Genomic DNA, 18,742 nt, shown 5'->3' with positions numbered 1-18,742 from the left:
AATGGTTGCCCCTTGCTTTAAAAGCGCCATCACAAATACCAGGCACCTAACAGGACATTTCAGAAACACACTTCCTGGACCAGATACTTCAAACAATACATAGAAAGGAAGAAAGCTAATGTTGAAGTATCATTTCAACAAAACAAAACAAGCATCATTTCAACAGGAAAATAAAGAATAGTCCAACCATTGTATTCAGAAACTTCAGTCCAAATCTCATGTATTAATAAGTCTATACTCCCAGCATTGCCCCCAATTCTCCACTCATTGTTTTAGGTTACACGAAAAGGCTCAAACGTGAACTATTTTGTACATTTACTTCAAGATGTAATCCTCATGTTACAGTTGCCATCGTACTACACTTCAACAACAGAATCTAACCACAATAGGGGTTACATCTGTTCCCAAATCAACTAAGTATGATATAAATATCAGAACTCCATCACTGGACCTTCTCAGATTCGCATTTTGTCGGTGGTGAAACAAGAGTGCGCCAAAGGTATTTCCCACTTGCCATGTCCACCATCGTCCAGAATCCTGTTTTCAAAGCCGACCCAACCTACAGTTTCATGCAAAATTATACTTCAATTGAGAGAAAGTTATGTGGCAAGCAACGAAATAAAATCCAATATTATGCTGTAGCTTGGTTAGGAAGCATGAAGATATGATGCCAGCACCCATTTTTACTACATACTACAAAAGATTCAACACTGGAACAAAAACTGAGGCTCAAGACCAAATATGGCCCATAATAATCCAGCTTCCACGATATAGGACGATTCGCTTGCTATCTGACCCGAACCACGCGAAATGGTCGCCAATTACACGGCTCACAAACTCTGTCTGGGGTGGGGCTACCTATTATTCGTAGGTGGTACGTACGGCGTTCTGATGCGCTCCACCCTGAAGAAAAAATCTTCTTCCGCTACAAGTTTTTTTTTTTAGAAAAAAAGAGAGGGTTATAAGTTTGTGGGCCTGGAAATATAAATTTCAGGCATCGTCAACAGGACAACAACCCAATCTTTTCCCTAGTACTTCTTTCAACAATCCAGCATCTCCAGTGTATAAACTATTATGCTTACATAATCCATAAGGACAGGTTCACAATGTAAAACCATGATACCATGGTTTAACACAATGTAAGAAGCACTGCCAACTAGCCAACTACATTTCGCTGTTTAAGTAAGATTTGTTATCAAGCATACTGCAACTATAGAAATACTTCAAATTAGCTCATGTTTTAGTATGATTCCTGATAATTTGCATGCAGTTTTTTTTTCTTTGGAATAAGAACAGGCAATATCTTTGCTTATCGCATTATAACAGTGGTTGCAGTATATAAGTTTGGAATGACGGGTGTTAGTTCCTTTTCAACCTCCAAGCTCTAGACAATCAGCAGGAATCAACAATATTGTACTGAAACATTTTGTTCTAATTGTTATAAGCCTGAAAAAAATGACCGAAAATGAAGCCATGAATCTAAAAATTAGCATGAAAGCCATTGGATTTTTTTTGTTGTTGCTGTTCATGAGTCAATTATGTGTAGTGAAGTGAAGTACAGCTGTGTAAAAAGAAAAACAAGAGAACATGTTGTGTGCACTAAAAAGAAACATGGTTGTGATTTATCTGAAAATTAGGCATGCCAGAAACATTTCCAAAGCACTTAATTTTCCTTTTTCTTTCAGCCGTAAGAAGAAAGCATTCCTAGAATCGCTAGCTTTCATATCCAGCAACAGCAAACTAGAAGTCAAAGACAAGACAATGTTGTTATTTGCCATATGAGGGGGGTAAATGGGGCTCGTAGCAGGAATTAAGCAGTAGGATTAAAGCGTTAGTCCTCTAGCAAGGGGATATCATGAAACGTGTGCGTCAGGTAACCTAACCCAAGAATAGCGTGGAGCGAGCAAGGAAAGATTGTTTGTTTTTTTCCTTTATTACCTTGGAATGGAGGGGCACGGGGGCCCTTTCCCTGGGGGATTCGGAGGCGTCGGCATCGGCATCGTCGTGGAGGAGGTCGGGATCGGCGTTGAGGCCCCGGATGAGGAAGAATCCGGCGATAGTAGCGGAGAGGAAGATGAGGATCACCCTCAGCGGGCACATTCTTCCTCAAATGCCGTGCAAAAATCAAATCAATGAATGAACCAAGGGAGGAAGGAAGGAAGGAAGGAAGGAGTGGATTTGGGGAAGGGAGGATGGAGCAGTTGGGCCTCCCTTCCTTCTCTTCTCTTCTTGACTAGCACGCCCCCCACCTAACGCTGCGTTACCACCCTCTCCTCTCCTCTTCTCTTTCTTGGAAATATTAAACTAGTAACAAATCTTCTCAAGGGAAGGTGAGAAGATGAAGAACAAGGATACAAGCACGAGATCAAGCTCGATGATGGCGCGGCGCCGTGCGCTGCAGCAAGAGGTAGGAGGCGAGAGGAGAGGAGGAAGAAGAAGGTGAATTCTCAAATCGCAACGACGAGGAAGAGGAAAATGGAGATGGGATTTGGCAAAGAAACAAAAAAGGAGAAGAAATTTATTTATGGGATTTACGCGGCCGAGGGGAGAGGGTGAGATGAGATGTCGTCAAAAGGGACGCGGTCCGCCTCTCTGGGCCCGCATGTCATTCTCTGTCTTTGTAACAGCCAAACCCCCCCCCCCCCCCCCCCTCTCTCCTGTTGACCTCTTCTTTTTCTCTCTCTTTGACGCATTATGCAAACCACACCACGTTGTTCGATCACTTGTAGAACTTTGAATTACATACTTTTCATTAAGCTGTAACCCAATCTTTTTTTTATATAATTCTTTACCACACCCATTTGGTTCTACACAAAAAGTTATTACTACTAGTTTACAATCTTCGTCCCAAATATTTATTACCTACTTCCTTTGTTTTACAATGTAGGACTTTCTAGTATTGCCCATGTTTTCCTTTGTTTTACCATATAGGACTTTCTAGTATTGCCCATATTTATTTGGATGTTAAGGAATCTAGACATATATATGTGTTTAGATTCATTAACATCTACATATATATGAGTCTTACATGGTGAAACAGAGGGAGTAGGATGGAATTTGACACATCTTATGACAATGAATCTAGATACAACATTTTAGGAGGGAGAAAGTAGTAGATGGTGAAAACAATTTAATAATTAATATATCTCAAGTGCCTGGGCTAAAGTAAACATGTGACCATGTGTCATTCATAGTTAGGGGAACCTTAGCTTATCTTTCCTAGTACTCCCTCTGTCCCATAATATAAGGAATTTTATGTTTTTGCTTATAACGTTTGACCACTCGTTTTATTCAAAAATTTTTGAAATTATTATTTATTTTATTTGTGACTTACTTTATTATCTACATTACTTTAAGCACAATCTTTCGTTTTTTATATTTGCAAAAAAAAATTGAATAAGACGAGTGATCAAACATTGCAAGAAAAAACTCAAAATCCCTTATATTATGGGACGGAGGGAGTATATGATTGTCATCCCTTTAGTCATTTTAATTAGGGGCAATTACAAATTTACCACTACTTTAAATTATTATTGCAAAACTGACACTAGAAAATTATAAAAATACCACTGGAACTATCATTCGAGTGGCATCCTTGCAATATTAAAAAAATCGATGGCGAATTTACAAATGCAATTAATTGTCCTTGTTTTTTTATCACTATATATGTCACAGTGGTCTCCACGTTTTCTTCCATGACGGGTAGCAAGCAAGTAACTAAATGAGCCTTTTACAAGCAAGATTTTCTTCTGGAAGATACCGCAAAAAATGAAATTAGTATTCATTCATTAGTCTATCCGTGCATATATTATCCTATTGTTGGTTTGGAAAGTCAACATGTGCACTGGATTAGTGGTTACCAACTACGGAGTATTAATTCTTAAATTCCATCTTAAAAATAACTACTACTATATGTCTGTTTTTTTTGGCAAAATTTGCTACATGATACTCAAATATTGTGGCATTTGCTGTGAGATACCTAAAAATCGTGTATTTGCTTATGGACACTGTAAAAATATGGTAATTAGCTGCTGGACACTCAGGGCCGGTCCTGTGGTTTTGGGGCCCCAGGACAAAAACTTATATGGAGGCCCCTATACATAAACTAATATATATATATTTATATAGTCTTATAAATACACAACATTTAATATTCGATGTGATAGAGAAATTTACCAGATGAGATGAATTGGAGGAGTGTAGGACCTTGAAATCAAATGAATAAATGAATTGGAGGAGAGCAGTGCAAGCAGCAGGCAGCAGGGGCAGCGAGTGGTAGCGAGCAGAGAAGGCAACCGGCGGACGATCGACACGAGCGTGGCTGACTACTAGCGAGCCCCGATTTGCCGTTTCCGTTTGCGAGTCACCAAGAGCGCAGGAGCAGCGAGTGGCGTGATGTGATCGAGGTGGCGCGACGTGAGTGGCGTGATGTGATCGAGGCGAAGCGACGGGAGTAAGATGAAAATCGCTTCGGCTTCACTGAAACAGGTCTGGCGATGGACTAAAATTCATTTTCTGTATTGAGCTATTTAGCTGTCTAACTTAATATAGGCCTATAGCCCATTGACTAAAATTATTAAGTACGTAGTATATATACTTATATGTGCAATAGGGGGCCCCTAGATTTTGGGGGCCTCAGGCGGCCGCACGGCCTGACCCTCCCTAGGGCCGGCCCTGTGGACACTCGAGGCATTATTTTATTATTTTCGGTGAAAACAGAGAGAGAAAGAGTGTTGAAAGTACCAAAATTCCCTTGACACTGTTCTTCTTTCTATTTTCTTTCTTCTCTCTTTTCTTCTCTCTTTCCTGCCCCTGACACGGGTCGCGTCCTTCGCTGCAGGAGGCGTCGCGCGTGGCGGCGCCGTGCGGGAGGTGCTGCTCACGCAGTGGGAGGGGCGGGACGACCAGTTGCTGGTGTACGGTCTCCTCCCGGCAGGGGTGGACCACGGCGAGCTCATGGGCAGAGCGCGGTTCTGCCTGTGGCCGACCGGCGACGATGAGGGCGCGGCCGTGGCGAGCCGCCGCGTCGTGGAGGCCATCACGGCCGGGTGCTGCGCCGTGGACATCGCCGTCTCCTTCCTGCGCCGCCGTCGCCGGTGAGCTCCAAGGCCGAAGCCTTCTTCCCCTCGCGCCACTGCCTCTCTCTCTCTCTTCCCCAATTCCGGCCAACACCGTCCGTTGCCGCAGCACCACCTCCACGCCATCCCAGAGCCCCGTGCCGCGCCACCGGGTTCGCCTCCATCTCCTCTTGCCGACGCCGACGCTCGTCGTGGCAGCCATGCGCTGTCACTGACGAACACCACCGCGCTGCCGCCATGGCAGAGCACGGCCAGGGGGCCATGGCTGCTCTGCCTCCTCCTCCTTCTCTCACATATGGTTGCAGCCGGACCTGGTCGGCTTATACAAATGGCCCATGGGTAAAATTGTCTTTTATGAAAGTTTGTCTCACCGTTTCAGCTGGAAATAATAAAATAACGGGAGGAGTGTCCGCCAGCAAATTACCATATTTTTTCGGTGTCCAAGAGCAAATACACGATCTTCGGATGTCTCACAGCAAAGACCACAATCTTTAAGTGTTCTGTAGCAAATTTTACCTTTTTTTTTCATCATAATGGGGAGCTCACCATTAGCCAGCTAGATATAGCTGCTGTTAATTCTTGAAGGCACACAGGGATACAGGCAAGTAGATTTGTTGTAATGAGGTACTCCTTGTTTATATACTACTAGGAGTACGTATATTGATGTTGGTTGTGTAGCTGAATTGTTCAAGAAAGAAAGAGCCAGCCGCATGATGCAATATTGAATCGGTACTCGATCGGTTGCAATGCAAGATTGAGTGTAAGCCATGTGCTAACTACCAAACTAGAGTAACCTGGACAGAAGAGTACGTGACCTGCTTTGGACAGACCGATGGCATTTTTTTTTCCCTGCAGTTGAGAAAATACGGGAGACAAGCATCGATCCAACTGTACTTACTATCGAGCATGTGTCGTTTTTTTGGAGGAAAGAAAGTGAAACATACTCTAGCGATCAGCATCAAGGATATATAGGCTGTGTTCGGAGGAGGGGGTTGGGAACCCCTCCCCGCACGTAAAATGAAGTTTGTTTTATTGCATGATTAATTAAGTATTACCTATTTTTTTAAAAAAAGGATTAATATGATTTTTTTAAACAACTTTTATATAAAAAGTTCTTTTTTTATAAATCACACCGTTTAACAGTTTGAAAAGCGTGCGCGCGGATAACGAGAGATAGATAGGTTGGGAAAATGGGAGAAGAACACAGCCATAATGCTTGTCTTTTGTAAGCATGCTGTATCGATCGTAGCATCAAGTTAATTGTAAGCTTGCTTCGTTTCTTCTAAGCATTAATTTGTTTGTACTCCTCGTTCGTATTGACTTTTCTTTTTCTTTTTCGAGAATTCGTAATGACTTTTCTTGTTGCTCCATCTCTCAATTCTCAGTTTCTATGTATTTCCACGAGCAGTCGGTCCATCGCTCTCAAGCTTGTGTGGGTTTTACAGTACACACACCAGCCCACTTGCACAGTTGCAAGAGATTCAGACAAGGGCCGCCCAACCAGATAGATAAGATACACATGCATCACTCCAGGCAAATCCGCCGGCTACCCGGATATATCATCTGCTCATTTTTCACAAGGGGATAATGATAGTCTAATCTCACATCTGCAATTCCTTTTCTTTTGACTGGGATACATCCAACAACTCTGAGCACTTATTCGGTTCATAGAGTTTCCAAATCATAGGTAGAAAAAAAAATTAAGGATTAGAATGACTCATGCACTCCAATTCATAGAAATTTTTCCAAGAGGTCTCTCATAATATAAAAAAAATCTTATAGAATTAGGCTGTAAGAATAGAATCCTTAGGAATTGGATAGGTTTTATTCCTATGAAATGAATGATGGTAAAAAAAATTCCTAAGGTTTCAGTTCATACAAAAATCCTTTAAATCGAATGCGGCCTTTTCTGCACAGGCAGAGGCAGTGAGTGAGCTAGTGAGCTTTCATCATGGCGCAATCATGTCCATGAGCACAACAAAATAGTTAGGCAGGCAGCTAGCTAGTGACCCACTTGCCCACACAGCTTTGTTTGACTTTTGTGGACCGACTGATGCAAAAGGTAACCATGCAGATTAACAAACCCAATACTAAACTTTTATTATGGAAATCAAGGATCGGCGCGCTGGATAGATAACAAGCACAAAAAATGCAGTCAATTAATGGGAACAGCACTTGCTCCACGACCATTCCTTCATTATCTTCTCTCCACACCTCTCAGCAGACTGAAAGCAAAGGTCACACTGGAACTAACCAGTTCAACCACAGGGCAAACTAGGGAATCCAGTGAAGTGCTGGACAATTGACTGAACTATGATTTCACTAGTCACCACATCAATAAGAGCATCTGAGCAAGCAAGTGATTGTGCACCATGAGTTCCCAGCCCATTTTGCATTGAATCCAAAAAAAAGGTTAAATGCGCCAAAACATCAGGTGAGAGACCTAATGCTAACGCATGTTAACAGGTAAGTGATACTAAATAAAAGGGAACTATCATTCACGTCCAAGGAATACAGTCCAACATATCACCTCAACTTCCTAAACTCAAATGAGGCAAGGAAGCATTGGCTTGACATTGTGTTTTATATGTTCTATGTTGTCTCTTTTTGATTGAACGACCAAACTGACTGTACATCAGGATTAGTTGAAAAAAAGCCACCACCAACATGTGCCCCTGTTGGTGAGCAAATCTTACTAGCTTCCTGAGGTCCATTCAGCACCACTGCCTCCCTGCATAAATCATAACCAAACAAAGTCTGAGTTCCACGAAGATGAACGAATCTGTTTTGAATAATGCATGACTAGTCAACAGATGTAATAAAAATTGAACCATCAGTTGCAGCATACAAATTATTATTAGTAGCCTAGAACAATATTTTCAACACCAAACACATGTCAAAGAATACCAGAAAAGTTCAGGTATACACAGTTCACCATGTAACTTCTGAAAATGCAGTACAGCCAAGAGCCAACCATAAAACCCCAACGGCCACAAACCAAGGTGGGGAGGAAAGGGTAAAAGAACAAGGATTACACATCATGTATTCCATTTGTATAGGGCCCTGTACTTAGTTCCAAGCTAGCAACTCGTCCAACCCAACTATTCGAGGATATATTCATTGTTTAGCTCAGACCATGTACATTCAATTTCTTAGTTAATAGTTAGGCCCAAGGCATATATGTCAAAAAAAAAAAAACTAAATCCCATATCTGTTCAACCCACCAGAGCAGTACAGGCAAGGGAAAAAACGAATGATGAATTTATCGGCAGTTTCAAGTGATGACAACAATAAACAATTCAAAACAACATCCACGTTAGCACATTGGAAACCCCTGTATATCACCTGGCCAGTGCATAACCCACACATGATCTAGTAACTGCATTTACTGGTGCTTACTGCTTAGATAATGCAGCTAACTATCATCACATAATGCAGCCCAATGGCCACAAGTTGAATCCAGCAGATAAAGCAGCAAACTAAATGACTAAACCTTTCATTGCAAATATAACTAGTGAGAAAATCTTTGCACCTGGTTTCCAAAGGAACGTCCTTAGTGGCTTTCAATTATTTGTTTACAGTTCAACAGGGTACCTTAAACCCCCGAAAATCAACCCGGTTAGAAAACAAGCATTTTTTTTGCTTTTAAAAGAAAAACAAATGGCAGTCTAATCACAAAAGCTTGTGTATTGATAAAGATAGCTACAAATTGCTAGAGAAACTGAACAGTGAGCCCATAACTGATTTCTCTGCCAAGTTGCCAACATTACATCAATCTATCATGCCTGCTCTATTTACATGGCAACAGTTCTGTATGTCAGACCAACTCCACAAAAAAACACCGAAGTATAAAAGCAAACCCTGTTAAGTTTTCATTATCTTGGACCTGATGCTTGGTCTTATGCCTCACGGCCTCATCTTTTCGCTTATGCTTATGCTTATCAGCCAAAATTTGAATTTCCAACCTTGAACTTGGAGCTGATTTTGAGATTTTTTCATCGAAGTTTATTTTTCAGCCTTTGCTTTTAGATTGCTAAGAACACATATATAAAAGTTTTATTCACAAATTACTTTTCGTTTGCAAATATGCCGTTTCGCTTATTCCGTGAATAAGCGAAACAATGGCTCCGTCAAACATGAAACTTGGTTTGTTTGAACTATAAAACAGTTTTTCCAACAAGCCAATAGCATGCATCATTCTGTCATTCACAAAAAAAGTCAAAAGAGATGCAGGCAAACCAATCAACATTATGAACTGAACACATTTTCTAAACAAATGTGTCAGACATCTACAGTGTAAATATATATATATATATATCCTAAAAACAATATTGATTTTTCTATGGTGAAACAACCAGTTAACAAATTTCACATAAACAACACTCATCCATCCATGGATTCAGGCGTGGTTCTTATCAGTTATTTAGTTTGGACAGACAGTCAATTGAACTGCACTCTCAACCATTGAGTAATATACAGTCCCACATCCTCATGCTGACCGCGAAACATCCCAAAGAATGAGAGCCAGACAAGGACTGTTGAAACAGGTTCCAGATTGGCAGTACATTTAATTTCTACAGCGTCATCATTCTTTCTAGCTAATAATACTACTTCGGAATGCCAGTGGAGCGTTACCAAGAACCACTAGACATAATCCCTTATTTTAATATGATATCATCATCAATCCATAGTTCCATATTAAATATAGAAATATATAAGAATACATTCTTTAAAAGAAAGAACAAAGAAATATTCAAGTGTTTCATACAACAAATGCACAAACACATAATTGAATGCCTTGTGATGTGTTTCTCATAAACAGAATCCACAGAAAACTTGCACCCTGTCACTAATGCCTCTTATTTGTCTAAAGCCAAAATAACCATCCATAAAAGGATGCAACCACTGCAAGACATGGTCAAACTGGGCCATGGTCCCCAGCTTTTGGGGGCAAAAATTGCTATTATGGAAATTTATGTATTTGCTCCTTTGATTCCTTCTAAATTGGAGATTCAGAGTGTATTGTTTGCTCTTAACTGGTATCACTCTTGCCCCATTTTTTATAGATAAAGTGGTAGCACCCATCCTAGTCATTATGACAAAAGAAATTTAGGAGTCCCCTATGGCATATGATTATTCCTTGTAAGAATACTATGTGAATTTGATCTCATTTGGTCCTTATGTGTATTGATACATGAAGCTACATTAGTAATGATTTTTTATGACCTAAATGAAAATTATGCTCACATAATCAAAGTATGGGGTAGGGTAATTCTGTTGTAAGTTATGACCATGTTTCTAGCTCAAACCAAGGTTATCAAATTGTTGTCTATAATGGAATCAAATGCTTCATCGCCGCAGAAAATACTGAAAGCGGTACAAGAATGTCACAACATACTTACTTGGACCAAGAATGACCAGGTGGCCCAATGGGGTGCAAACGGGCTGATTTGTTTGGTGATCCAAAATCCAAATCGTTGTGTATAGCATTCTCTGAGACATCATGTGAAAGGAACAGACTCCTTGTATCAAGAGGCATTTGCTGGAAAGGCGCTTTCTGCAGCCATAAATCATTGTCATCCAAACCAGAACCCACTGAGCTTCTTGTTCCACCATTCAAATGACTGGCACCATGGTTAAATTGATTTGTGTTTGGTAGGAGCCACTCAGTCTGAGGACCTCGTAGACCTAAACTTTCTTGAACTAATGGCGTGCCCCACATTTGCCATGTGCCCCCATGTTCATTGCTAGCTTCAGGCAAAATAGAACCATTAGGCCCTTTTCCAGTTGAGTGCCTAATAGGATTATCCTCGAATGTACGTGATCTTGAAAGAGGAGATTCGATTGGTGAAGGCTTCGCATGTGTTTCCTTGGTGATGTCACTAGAGATGAACCCGCTATCCAAGTCGAGAGGAAAGTTATCTAGGGACTCTGAAACTGGCCCAAGCAACGCAATTGCATCAGGATCATAGCATGGGTCCTCAAATTGTTCTGGTTCTTCAAACACTGTTGGTTCTGGCTCACAATAGTAGGGCATATGTCCAGCTGGAAAATGAGAGAGTGACATGTTGGCAGGTGCTCCATTCACTGGTGGGAAACCTGGAAATTGCATACAGCGGCTTGAACTAGGGTTACTGTCCAGAGGGGGATACTGCGATAGGAAGATTTGAGCATTGCTAATTTGTGCTCCATATGGTTCTGGTTGCCCGTTCATTTCACGGGCTGTAGCAGGAACATCAGGACAAGGTGACACAGATGCTGAGCGACTAAACAGCTGGTGCCATGACTTTTTAAGTCCAGTAGGCTGTGACTGCACATTTGGACTAACCTGCATAAAAGCATAACAAAAATGCAAACGGTATTTGTAAGACGATAGTCAGGGTGAAAACAATTAATGGCACATGTCGTAATCGTAACAGATAGACTGCTGCAGCAATTAATAATGCCTTTGTTACTCACAGATCGATGAACATTAGTCCATGAATTTGTCGTTCCTCCAGCAGTAGCAGATTTGGCTGTTGCAGGAGGTTGGGCATCTCTTTTGACTACGTTACTCTGGTCAGTTACAGTAACAAGCGGTTTAGTCACCTTGTTAACTTGAGGAGCAGAGGTCTGAGCACTTCTACCAAAAAAGGAACCGCCACCAAAACCTCTTGAAGAAGATAACAGACCGCCTGTCATACGGCCAAAGTACTTTGCCTTGCTCTGTACTGTCTTACTACCCTGGTTGTTAGCATCAAAATTATAGGGCTTATGACCCTCAGCGCCAACTCTTGTTGCATCCCGCTTCTCTGGCTCATTTCTTCTATCAGAATCCCGCTTTCTCTCCCCTTCCCTGGTTACTCTTCTCTCGATATCCTCGCAATCTGAATTGCTCTTGCTTGATCCCTTATCCTTCTCGTCCTTCCTCCTCCTCTCCTGCCGTCTACGTTCCACTTCCTTCCGAGGATCCTTCTCCCCAACAGGTGTGGCGCCTTTGGATCTCTCTTCAGCCTCTGCTTTCTCATCCCTTAGCCTCCTCCGCTCCTCCACGAGCTTTGCCATCTCCTCCCGTTGCTTGCGTTCCTCCTCCTCTAGCATTTCCTTCTCCAGCCTCGCCAACCTCTTCTCCTCCGCCTTCCTTTTCGCCTTCTCGACTCTGCTCTCCTCAGCCTTTGCTCCGTTCTCCCCTTCTTTTGCTAATCTTTTACCATCTCGGCCCAAGCCATCGCCGTCCCCCGAGGAGCCAAATCTGAGCACTTCCCTCCAGAACCACCTCATGCTGACGCAGAAGGAAGAGAACAAGCGCCACGAGAACCCCGAGTACAGGTTATCGGAGGAGCAGCGGAGGTCGAGCCAGTAGGCAGGGTCACCGGCAGCATTTGGCCAATCCTGGGTGCAGGGCCAGCCGGTGGGGAGGGTCCCGGCAGGGCCGAGGTCGAGGACGGGGCGCTTGGAGACATGGCCGCAGTAGGAGCACATGAACTTGCCGCCGCCGGGGTTCTGGTCGCGGTAGGGGTTGTTGCAGTTGCGGCAGCGGCGGGTGGCGGTCTTGCGGAGCTTGTGGAGCTGGAGGGCGTGGGCGCGGCGCTCCTCGCGGAGGCGGGCGGAGCGGCGGGCGCGCCAGAGGGAGAGGCGGGGGAGGAGGATCTCGTACCAGAAGAGGGTGAGGAGGAGGACGGAGACGCAGGCGAGGCGAGGGGAGGTGACCTCGAAGCGGTAGGCGGCGGGGAGGAGCTGGGAGAGCGCCCAGAGGAGGATGAGCGGGAGCACCAGCCATGGCAGCATGGTGGCGACGCGCCGCGACCACCGTTGCACGGCGCACAGTATACACATTATCCGCCCACCTCCGCCTCCGCCGCCGTACCAATCTCGATCGCCAGCGCCGCCCCTCTCAATCTCAAACCCTAACGGACCCAAGGGAAGAAGAAGCTTGCTGGGTCGGGAAGATTGCTGCGATGCGAAACGAAACCCTGAAATGGAGGGGGGGAACCCAATCAAATCAATTGAAGGACGCGGATGCGAGATGCTGTCCTTGGCTTGGGGGGTGGGAATACGGGATTAATTAGGAGGAGTCGGAGAGATTGGGAATGGAGAGGGGGAGCTCGAGGTGGTGGGTGGTAGCCATGGCGAAAACCCTAGCCTAATTTCCTTTCGGATTGCCTTCCCCTCTTCCTCTTCTTTTTTTTTCTTTTTTCTGTTCTCGCGAGGCAAGGGATAAAGCGTCTCGACGCAGCTGCTGCCAGCGTCTCTTCTTCTTCTTCCCTTTTCTTTTTTCTTCCTTCTTTGCCATTTTTGCTTTCTTTCCTCTAGTTAATTTTGTGTCGCTCCCTCCTCATGTTTTGCTTCTCCTTACTCCGACTACTAGTACTACACAATTAAAGAAAACACAATATATAATTTTTTTAACATAGAAATTGTATTGAAAATTTTTCAGATTTCCTAAAAGTTTTGTATATTCTAGAGTATGCTTATGTGCTTTGTCTCAGCCTTTGACTATTAATGCAACATTTTATTCTTGTTTTAGTAGTTGTTTTCAATTCAACTAATATTAGCATATACTAGGTTATTCCAAGCTATTCATCATAGTACTTTCTTTTTACCCTTATCCTTAGCTTTACTTTCTTTATAGAGCTTCCTTTTTTAAGAGATCAAGAAAAGAATGGTGAAGTATTGTAGTTCTCCCTATGTGTATAACTAAAAGTGAGTACATGTTTGTTCTTCTCTTAATTTAAGAGTATAGTATTTACATAGTAGTGTATTACAAGTCGGTGAAAAGAATATATAAAAATAGGATTCATCTCCTACACCAAGAAAGAAATAAGGCTGCCAGTTAAGATCTTGTTTATAAATGCAATATTTGGATATCATCATATTTTTAAGTGTATCATACTACCATGGTCCTAAATATTATTTTAATTATATTAACATCCATAGTATTAATGTATTATAACACCTATTGAGTAATTAAGCACATGCTTTCTAAAAGTGTACACAAAATGTTCACTTTCCATTGTTAAATCAAAGTGTTTGTCAAATACTATGGGTTGCTTTCAAGAAAGAGAGTCTAGTATTTAGTTTTATTGTCCAGTATATTGTCCTAGGTTTTGAAATGGAACCATTTGTTATATTAGAATTGCCACCTTGCCTATCACACACTCATAGTTTCTTCAACATGAAGTTTTCTCATGCTCATGAAAGTGTCTCTTTTTTTATTGTGGTATGTGTTTTCTATAGAGAAAGCTTATGCTTACAATTAGCACTATCAATAAGCAAAAGCAAACCAAAATGAAATAAAATTTAGGTAGTGATGTTGTGAAATCGTGTGGCTGCACACTAAAAACATATATCAACGATATAATCGATTATAAATGTATACATAAGAAGATTATACTCTTTTGATTACTTAGATACACATAGTATGCACTAACGATATAATCAAACCTAAACTAGTTATGAGAGGGAACCTATTTAAAGACAACTTTTTGGTGCGTATCAGAGATATTATCCTTCAGGCAGGATTAGTAAAGATCGGGAATGGAGAAGGGGGAGCTCAGGAGTCCGGATGTAGCCATGGCAAAAACCCTAGCTTAGCCTTCGGGTTGCCTTGCCCCCTCTTTTTGTTTTTCTTGTCTTATTTGCCTTTCTATTTTTTGTCTTCTCTTCTTGCAAAGCATGGGATAGAGCATCTAGACGCAACTCCATCTTACCTCTTCCCATTTATGGTCTTGACATGAAAACGAATGGAGGGTTAAGATAAAATAAGGTAAAATAAATGGATGGTTAAGATTAAACGTTTTTCCAATGAACCGTATGAGACAATGCTCATCTCATCGAATATATCTAAAAAAGGATTACATCCTGGAATAAAAAAAAGAGAAAAAAAAGAGTGACTACATAAGGTTAAACTATAGCAAGTGCTTCTCTTTGGCAAACATCAACATTGTCACATTCTCTTTGATTTTTGCAAAAAGGCTAGACAACAAGGTTCTCTTCTCCTGGTGCTCAAACGCTCTTTGATTTCTTGCTTTTCAGATACCTACGTGATTAATAAGACGAGTGTGCATCGTCCCAAGTCGCCGGGATCCAGAAGCCGCGCCAAATCCGCCGGGAATCCCACCACCACCACCACCACCACCGGCCGGTCTCCTTTCTGCTTGCCTCGCTCGCATCGTCGCATTGCCACATCCACATCCTGCAAACATGGCCGCCATGGCCACCGCCCCGTGTTTTCCGGCCACCCCGGGACTCCCAGCGCGCGGCGCCGTCGCTGCTAGGAGCAGGATGGCCGCCGGAGGAAGCAGGAGCCAACGGCGGCGGAGTTCCTCTGGGGTTTTCCTGTGCCGCTCCTCCACGACGGGGAGCACTAGGATGGAGGACTACAACACCGCCATGAAGAGAATGATGCGCAATCCCTACGAATACCACCATGATTTAGGTCCGTACCAATCATTTTTTTCCTCGTCTACGCGCTTTTGATCCTACCTAGATAATGATTCTATTTTTGGGATGGGGATTGTTAATTTCGTCCCGCCGAAATGATTGATTTGGTCCGTGCACGCGTTGTCTTGTTATAGCATTACTACATTAGTGCGTTTATATCAGTTGATGTTCGATTGTCCCATCCATGAGCCTGAGATACTATAACTGCTGGATCAATGCGTATCTGTGTCATGACTCATGAAGGTTTTCTTGTGTGGATGTTGAGCCCTACACTGGACTCAATCAACATTTTGGTAAAGATTCAACCTTGTCCGAGGAGATTTGGGTTCTTTCCTGAGTCAGGCCTGGGGAAATGTCAAATCAGTGAGAACACTGTGGGAGGTTTTCTATTTCTATTAGAAAAAGAAAAAGAAAAAGAAGATTGTGGGAGGTAGGTCAAGTCTAGATTTGGTGTTCTGTTGCTTATGATGCATCATGGTTCATGTTCAGTACTAAGTTTGCTACAAATGTTAGTAGTCGGTAATGGTTTGTGATGATTGTCAAAAACCATGGTATGTAAAAAGAAGCTAAACATCCTGTTTACCGAGCACCCACCAATGTCTCCAAGGTTGGAAGTTCTTCAGGTTTCAGAAGTGGCTTCCACTGTAACAACAGACAAATAATGCGAAGAGGAATTGTTAGTGCTGTCAAGATGAGTTTGCTTCTAAAAATCATATCAATTCTGACAGACCACAGCAACAAACTCACAGCCGCCAGTAACATGTATTCAACTCTAGTTTTTCTTTGGAGCTATCATTCACAATGACCATGGTAAAGAAATCCTAAAAATCTCGAGGTATTCTTTGGGCATCTAAAGCAAATGTGCACAGAGGTCTCAATTTCACCACACAGTTGACAAAACTCTGATCCTACCCAACTTATGTTCTTCAGTTTTGCAGCTGATTGAATCCTATCTCTAATAGCCTGCCACATGAAGTGTTTTTGTTTTGGGGGAACAGGGCTCCACAGGGCTTGCATTCTTATATCTACCACCCCTCAAATAGTGATCAAATCTGCATTGTTGATCTGCATGGAAATTACTTCTGCATTTTTGGTGGGCTTGAGGGCTTTGGTGGTTTAGTATTTTATTATCTTCATATGGCAGTTTCACTGTGTTACCCTAAACATAACTATTTGAGAATCACTTACATTATAATGAAAGTTACACCATGATGTGAAAAATGTATCTTTTTAAGATGGTAGAGGCCCTTATCTTTTGTACATTAAATGTTTGTGAAATATCCATTCTTTGATAAGTTCTGTGAAAGTTCTTGCTGAAGATATAGCAATTTGATGTGGAGATAAACATTGGTGTCATACTTTGTCATGACTTAATTGAATTGCACAGCTTGCTTTAATTATTTTTATAAGTCACTGAAATAGATACAGCAATTAACAGGAGCAAAACAAAATCCCTACTTTGTGTTTATGCAATTCTCACTCTGTTACTCCTGGAATGTAGGTATGAATTATGCTATCATTAGTGATAGCTTGATTGTTGGCTCGCAACCTCAAAAACCAGAAGATATTGATCACTTAAAAGATGAGGAGAAAGTAGCCTTTATTCTTTGCTTACAGCAGGACAAGGACATTGAATATTGGGGCATTGATTTCCAAACTGTTGTCAATAGGTGCAAAGAACTTGGCATAAAACACATCAGAAGACCGGTGAGACGCTTATTTATGTACTGAGCTAGTATCATGCTTAATTTGCTTATGAAATTCTGCTTCAAACAAAAAATGAGCACTTTACATTCCTACTTTCAAGCTTGATTAACTTTTATAGTGTCTGGTCTTTTGCACCGGTGCATTTTTTTTATTCATATAAACATGACAGATGAACTAAGAAGTTGTTTAATGAGAAAATATGGTAATTGTTCTTTTACTGCAATGAGCACAGCTGGCCTTGTCCTTTGCATTGGACTTTATAATTCATTTGAGATAATCACAATTCATATCCACCTAGCAAGCTTTCATATTTCCACTATATGACAAGATAGGTGAAAAGTATAAAATATTGACCTCCAACACTGTACATCAGAAGAGCGTAAAAGTAACAGTAAGCTGCTATCTTTGAGTGCCAAAAGTAAACTATAAAAGTCTAGGAAATAATTAATTCCAATGAAGTTAGTGCAAGTTTGATTATGAAAGTGAGTTAAAAGCTTGCATTTATTTGGTTTCAGGCAGTGGACTTCGATCCAGATTCGTTGAGGACTCAATTGCCCAAAGCAGTCGCATCACTAGAATGGGCTATATCGGAAGGCAAAGGGCGTGTCTATGTCCATTGCACTGCTGGACTTGGGAGAGCACCTGCAGTTGCAATTGCTTACATGTTTTGGTTCGAGAATATGAATGTAGGTTTCATCTTCTTGAATTCTTAACTTGTCAGGGTTATAAGCCAGGCCACATTCTTAGCATTTATCTTTTGCTTGCAGCTTAAGACAGCTTATGAGAAACTAACTTCTAAAAGGCCCTGTGGACCCAATAAGAGAGCGATCCGTGCTGCAACTTATGATCTTGCTAAGAATGATCCACATAAAGAGTCTTTTGACAGTCTGCCAGAGCATGCTTTTGAGGGCATTGCTGACTCGGAGAGGAGGTTAATTCAAGAACGGGTCCGTGCTCTTCGGGAGGCTTGAGAAGTAAATGAAAACTTCTCCATATCCTTCTATTCAAGCCTACAGGTCAGGAAATGCAGTAAACATATGATAGAACTAAATAAACAAATCTGCGCAAATTGAATTCATTATGGAACAGACAACAGCAGAACCTTAGCTCCTCTAGTAGTATTCTTCTTTGCTGCCAGATTGCTAGCTGGTGCAGATGAAAAGGTTTTGATTCACCTATCCTCAGAATAAAGCTCAGACAAGATCTAATTTAGTAGGTATCTGATAATAATAAGAATGACAAAATAAGGAGGTGCCAGAAGATGGCATTGCTGGTCTGGATGATCTTGGTTCTTGGTTGCAATTGCGTAGTCTTAATGGCGACCAGTTGTGTAATTGGGAAACCCACACGCACATAGTGCCTTGTAAATTCAGAGTATCGAATAAGGCCGTCTTGAGACTGTCACTTTGCTCATGTGTACGGCTATTGCTGTTGAAAGTGAAACACATACTATTGCTGAAAGTGAAAATTCATCATATCATCGCCAAATGTGATGTATGCATGTTCAGAGGTTGACTGCGGATGTTTAAGTTTAC

The 18,742-nt window shown here is 41.8% G+C and overlaps 3 protein-coding genes across 3 annotated transcripts; 1 reads left to right on the top strand and 2 right to left on the bottom strand.

Moving 5' to 3' along the window:
• Positions 1-171: 171 nt before the first annotated feature.
• LOC4351306 (uncharacterized) lies at positions 172-2,493 on the bottom strand. The gene is made up of 2 exons (XM_015762759.3): positions 1,939-2,493; positions 172-559 (listed from the first exon to the last, which is right to left on the bottom strand). Exons 1-2 carry the CDS (start codon positions 2,098-2,100, stop codon positions 443-445), a joined length of 279 nt encoding a protein of 92 aa, XP_015618245.1. The 5' UTR covers positions 2,101-2,493; the 3' UTR covers positions 172-442.
• Positions 2,494-7,441: 4,948 nt separating this feature from the next.
• On the bottom strand, positions 7,442-13,286 carry LOC4351305 (stress response protein nst1). The gene is made up of 3 exons (XM_015763902.3): positions 11,538-13,286; positions 10,481-11,406; positions 7,442-7,809 (listed from the first exon to the last, which is right to left on the bottom strand). The coding sequence occupies exons 1-3, from the start codon at positions 12,891-12,893 to the stop codon at positions 7,671-7,673; spliced, it is 2,421 nt and encodes an 806-aa protein (XP_015619388.1). The 5' UTR covers positions 12,894-13,286; the 3' UTR covers positions 7,442-7,670.
• A 1,771-nt stretch (positions 13,287-15,057) lies between these two features.
• On the top strand, positions 15,058-18,682 carry LOC4351304 (phosphoglucan phosphatase LSF2, chloroplastic). The gene is made up of 4 exons (XM_015763908.3): positions 15,058-15,495; positions 17,002-17,207; positions 17,723-17,893; positions 17,975-18,682. The coding sequence occupies exons 1-4, from the start codon at positions 15,261-15,263 to the stop codon at positions 18,176-18,178; spliced, it is 816 nt and encodes a 271-aa protein (XP_015619394.1). The 5' UTR covers positions 15,058-15,260; the 3' UTR covers positions 18,179-18,682.
• The last annotated feature ends 60 nt before the right edge of the window (positions 18,683-18,742 follow it).

This window comes from Oryza sativa, chromosome 12, assembly GCF_034140825.1.
Source record: "Oryza sativa Japonica Group chromosome 12, ASM3414082v1".
Taxonomy (NCBI): Eukaryota; Viridiplantae; Streptophyta; class Magnoliopsida; order Poales; family Poaceae; genus Oryza; species Oryza sativa.
Note: the sequence above shows the minus strand (reverse complement) of the source record. Positions and strands in the feature narration are given on the sequence as shown.

Bases quoted from the DNA above. Each gene is read 5' to 3' on its own strand.
- LOC4351304 (XM_015763908.3), top strand. From the start codon at position 15,261: ATGGCCGCCATGGCCACCGCCCCGTGTTTTCCGGCCACCCCGGGACTC. The intron at 15,496-17,001 runs GTCCGTACCAAT...CCTGGAATGTAG, and splicing joins CGAATACCACCATGATTTAG to GTATGAATTATGCTATCATT. The intron at 17,208-17,722 runs GTGAGACGCTTA...ATTTGGTTTCAG, and splicing joins TAAAACACATCAGAAGACCG to GCAGTGGACTTCGATCCAGA.
- LOC4351306 (XM_015762759.3), bottom strand. From the start codon at position 2,100: ATGTGCCCGCTGAGGGTGATCCTCATCTTCCTCTCCGCTACTATCGCC. The intron at 560-1,938 runs GTAATAAAGGAA...ATGAAACTGTAG, and splicing joins CCGTGCCCCTCCATTCCAAG to GTTGGGTCGGCTTTGAAAAC.
- LOC4351305 (XM_015763902.3), bottom strand. From the start codon at position 12,893: ATGTGTATACTGTGCGCCGTGCAACGGTGGTCGCGGCGCGTCGCCACC. The intron at 11,407-11,537 runs GTGAGTAACAAA...GCTTTTATGCAG, and splicing joins GGACTAATGTTCATCGATCT to GTTAGTCCAAATGTGCAGTC. The intron at 7,810-10,480 runs GTAAGTATGTTG...TGATTTATGCAG, and splicing joins CCTGGTCATTCTTGGTCCAA to GGAGGCAGTGGTGCTGAATG.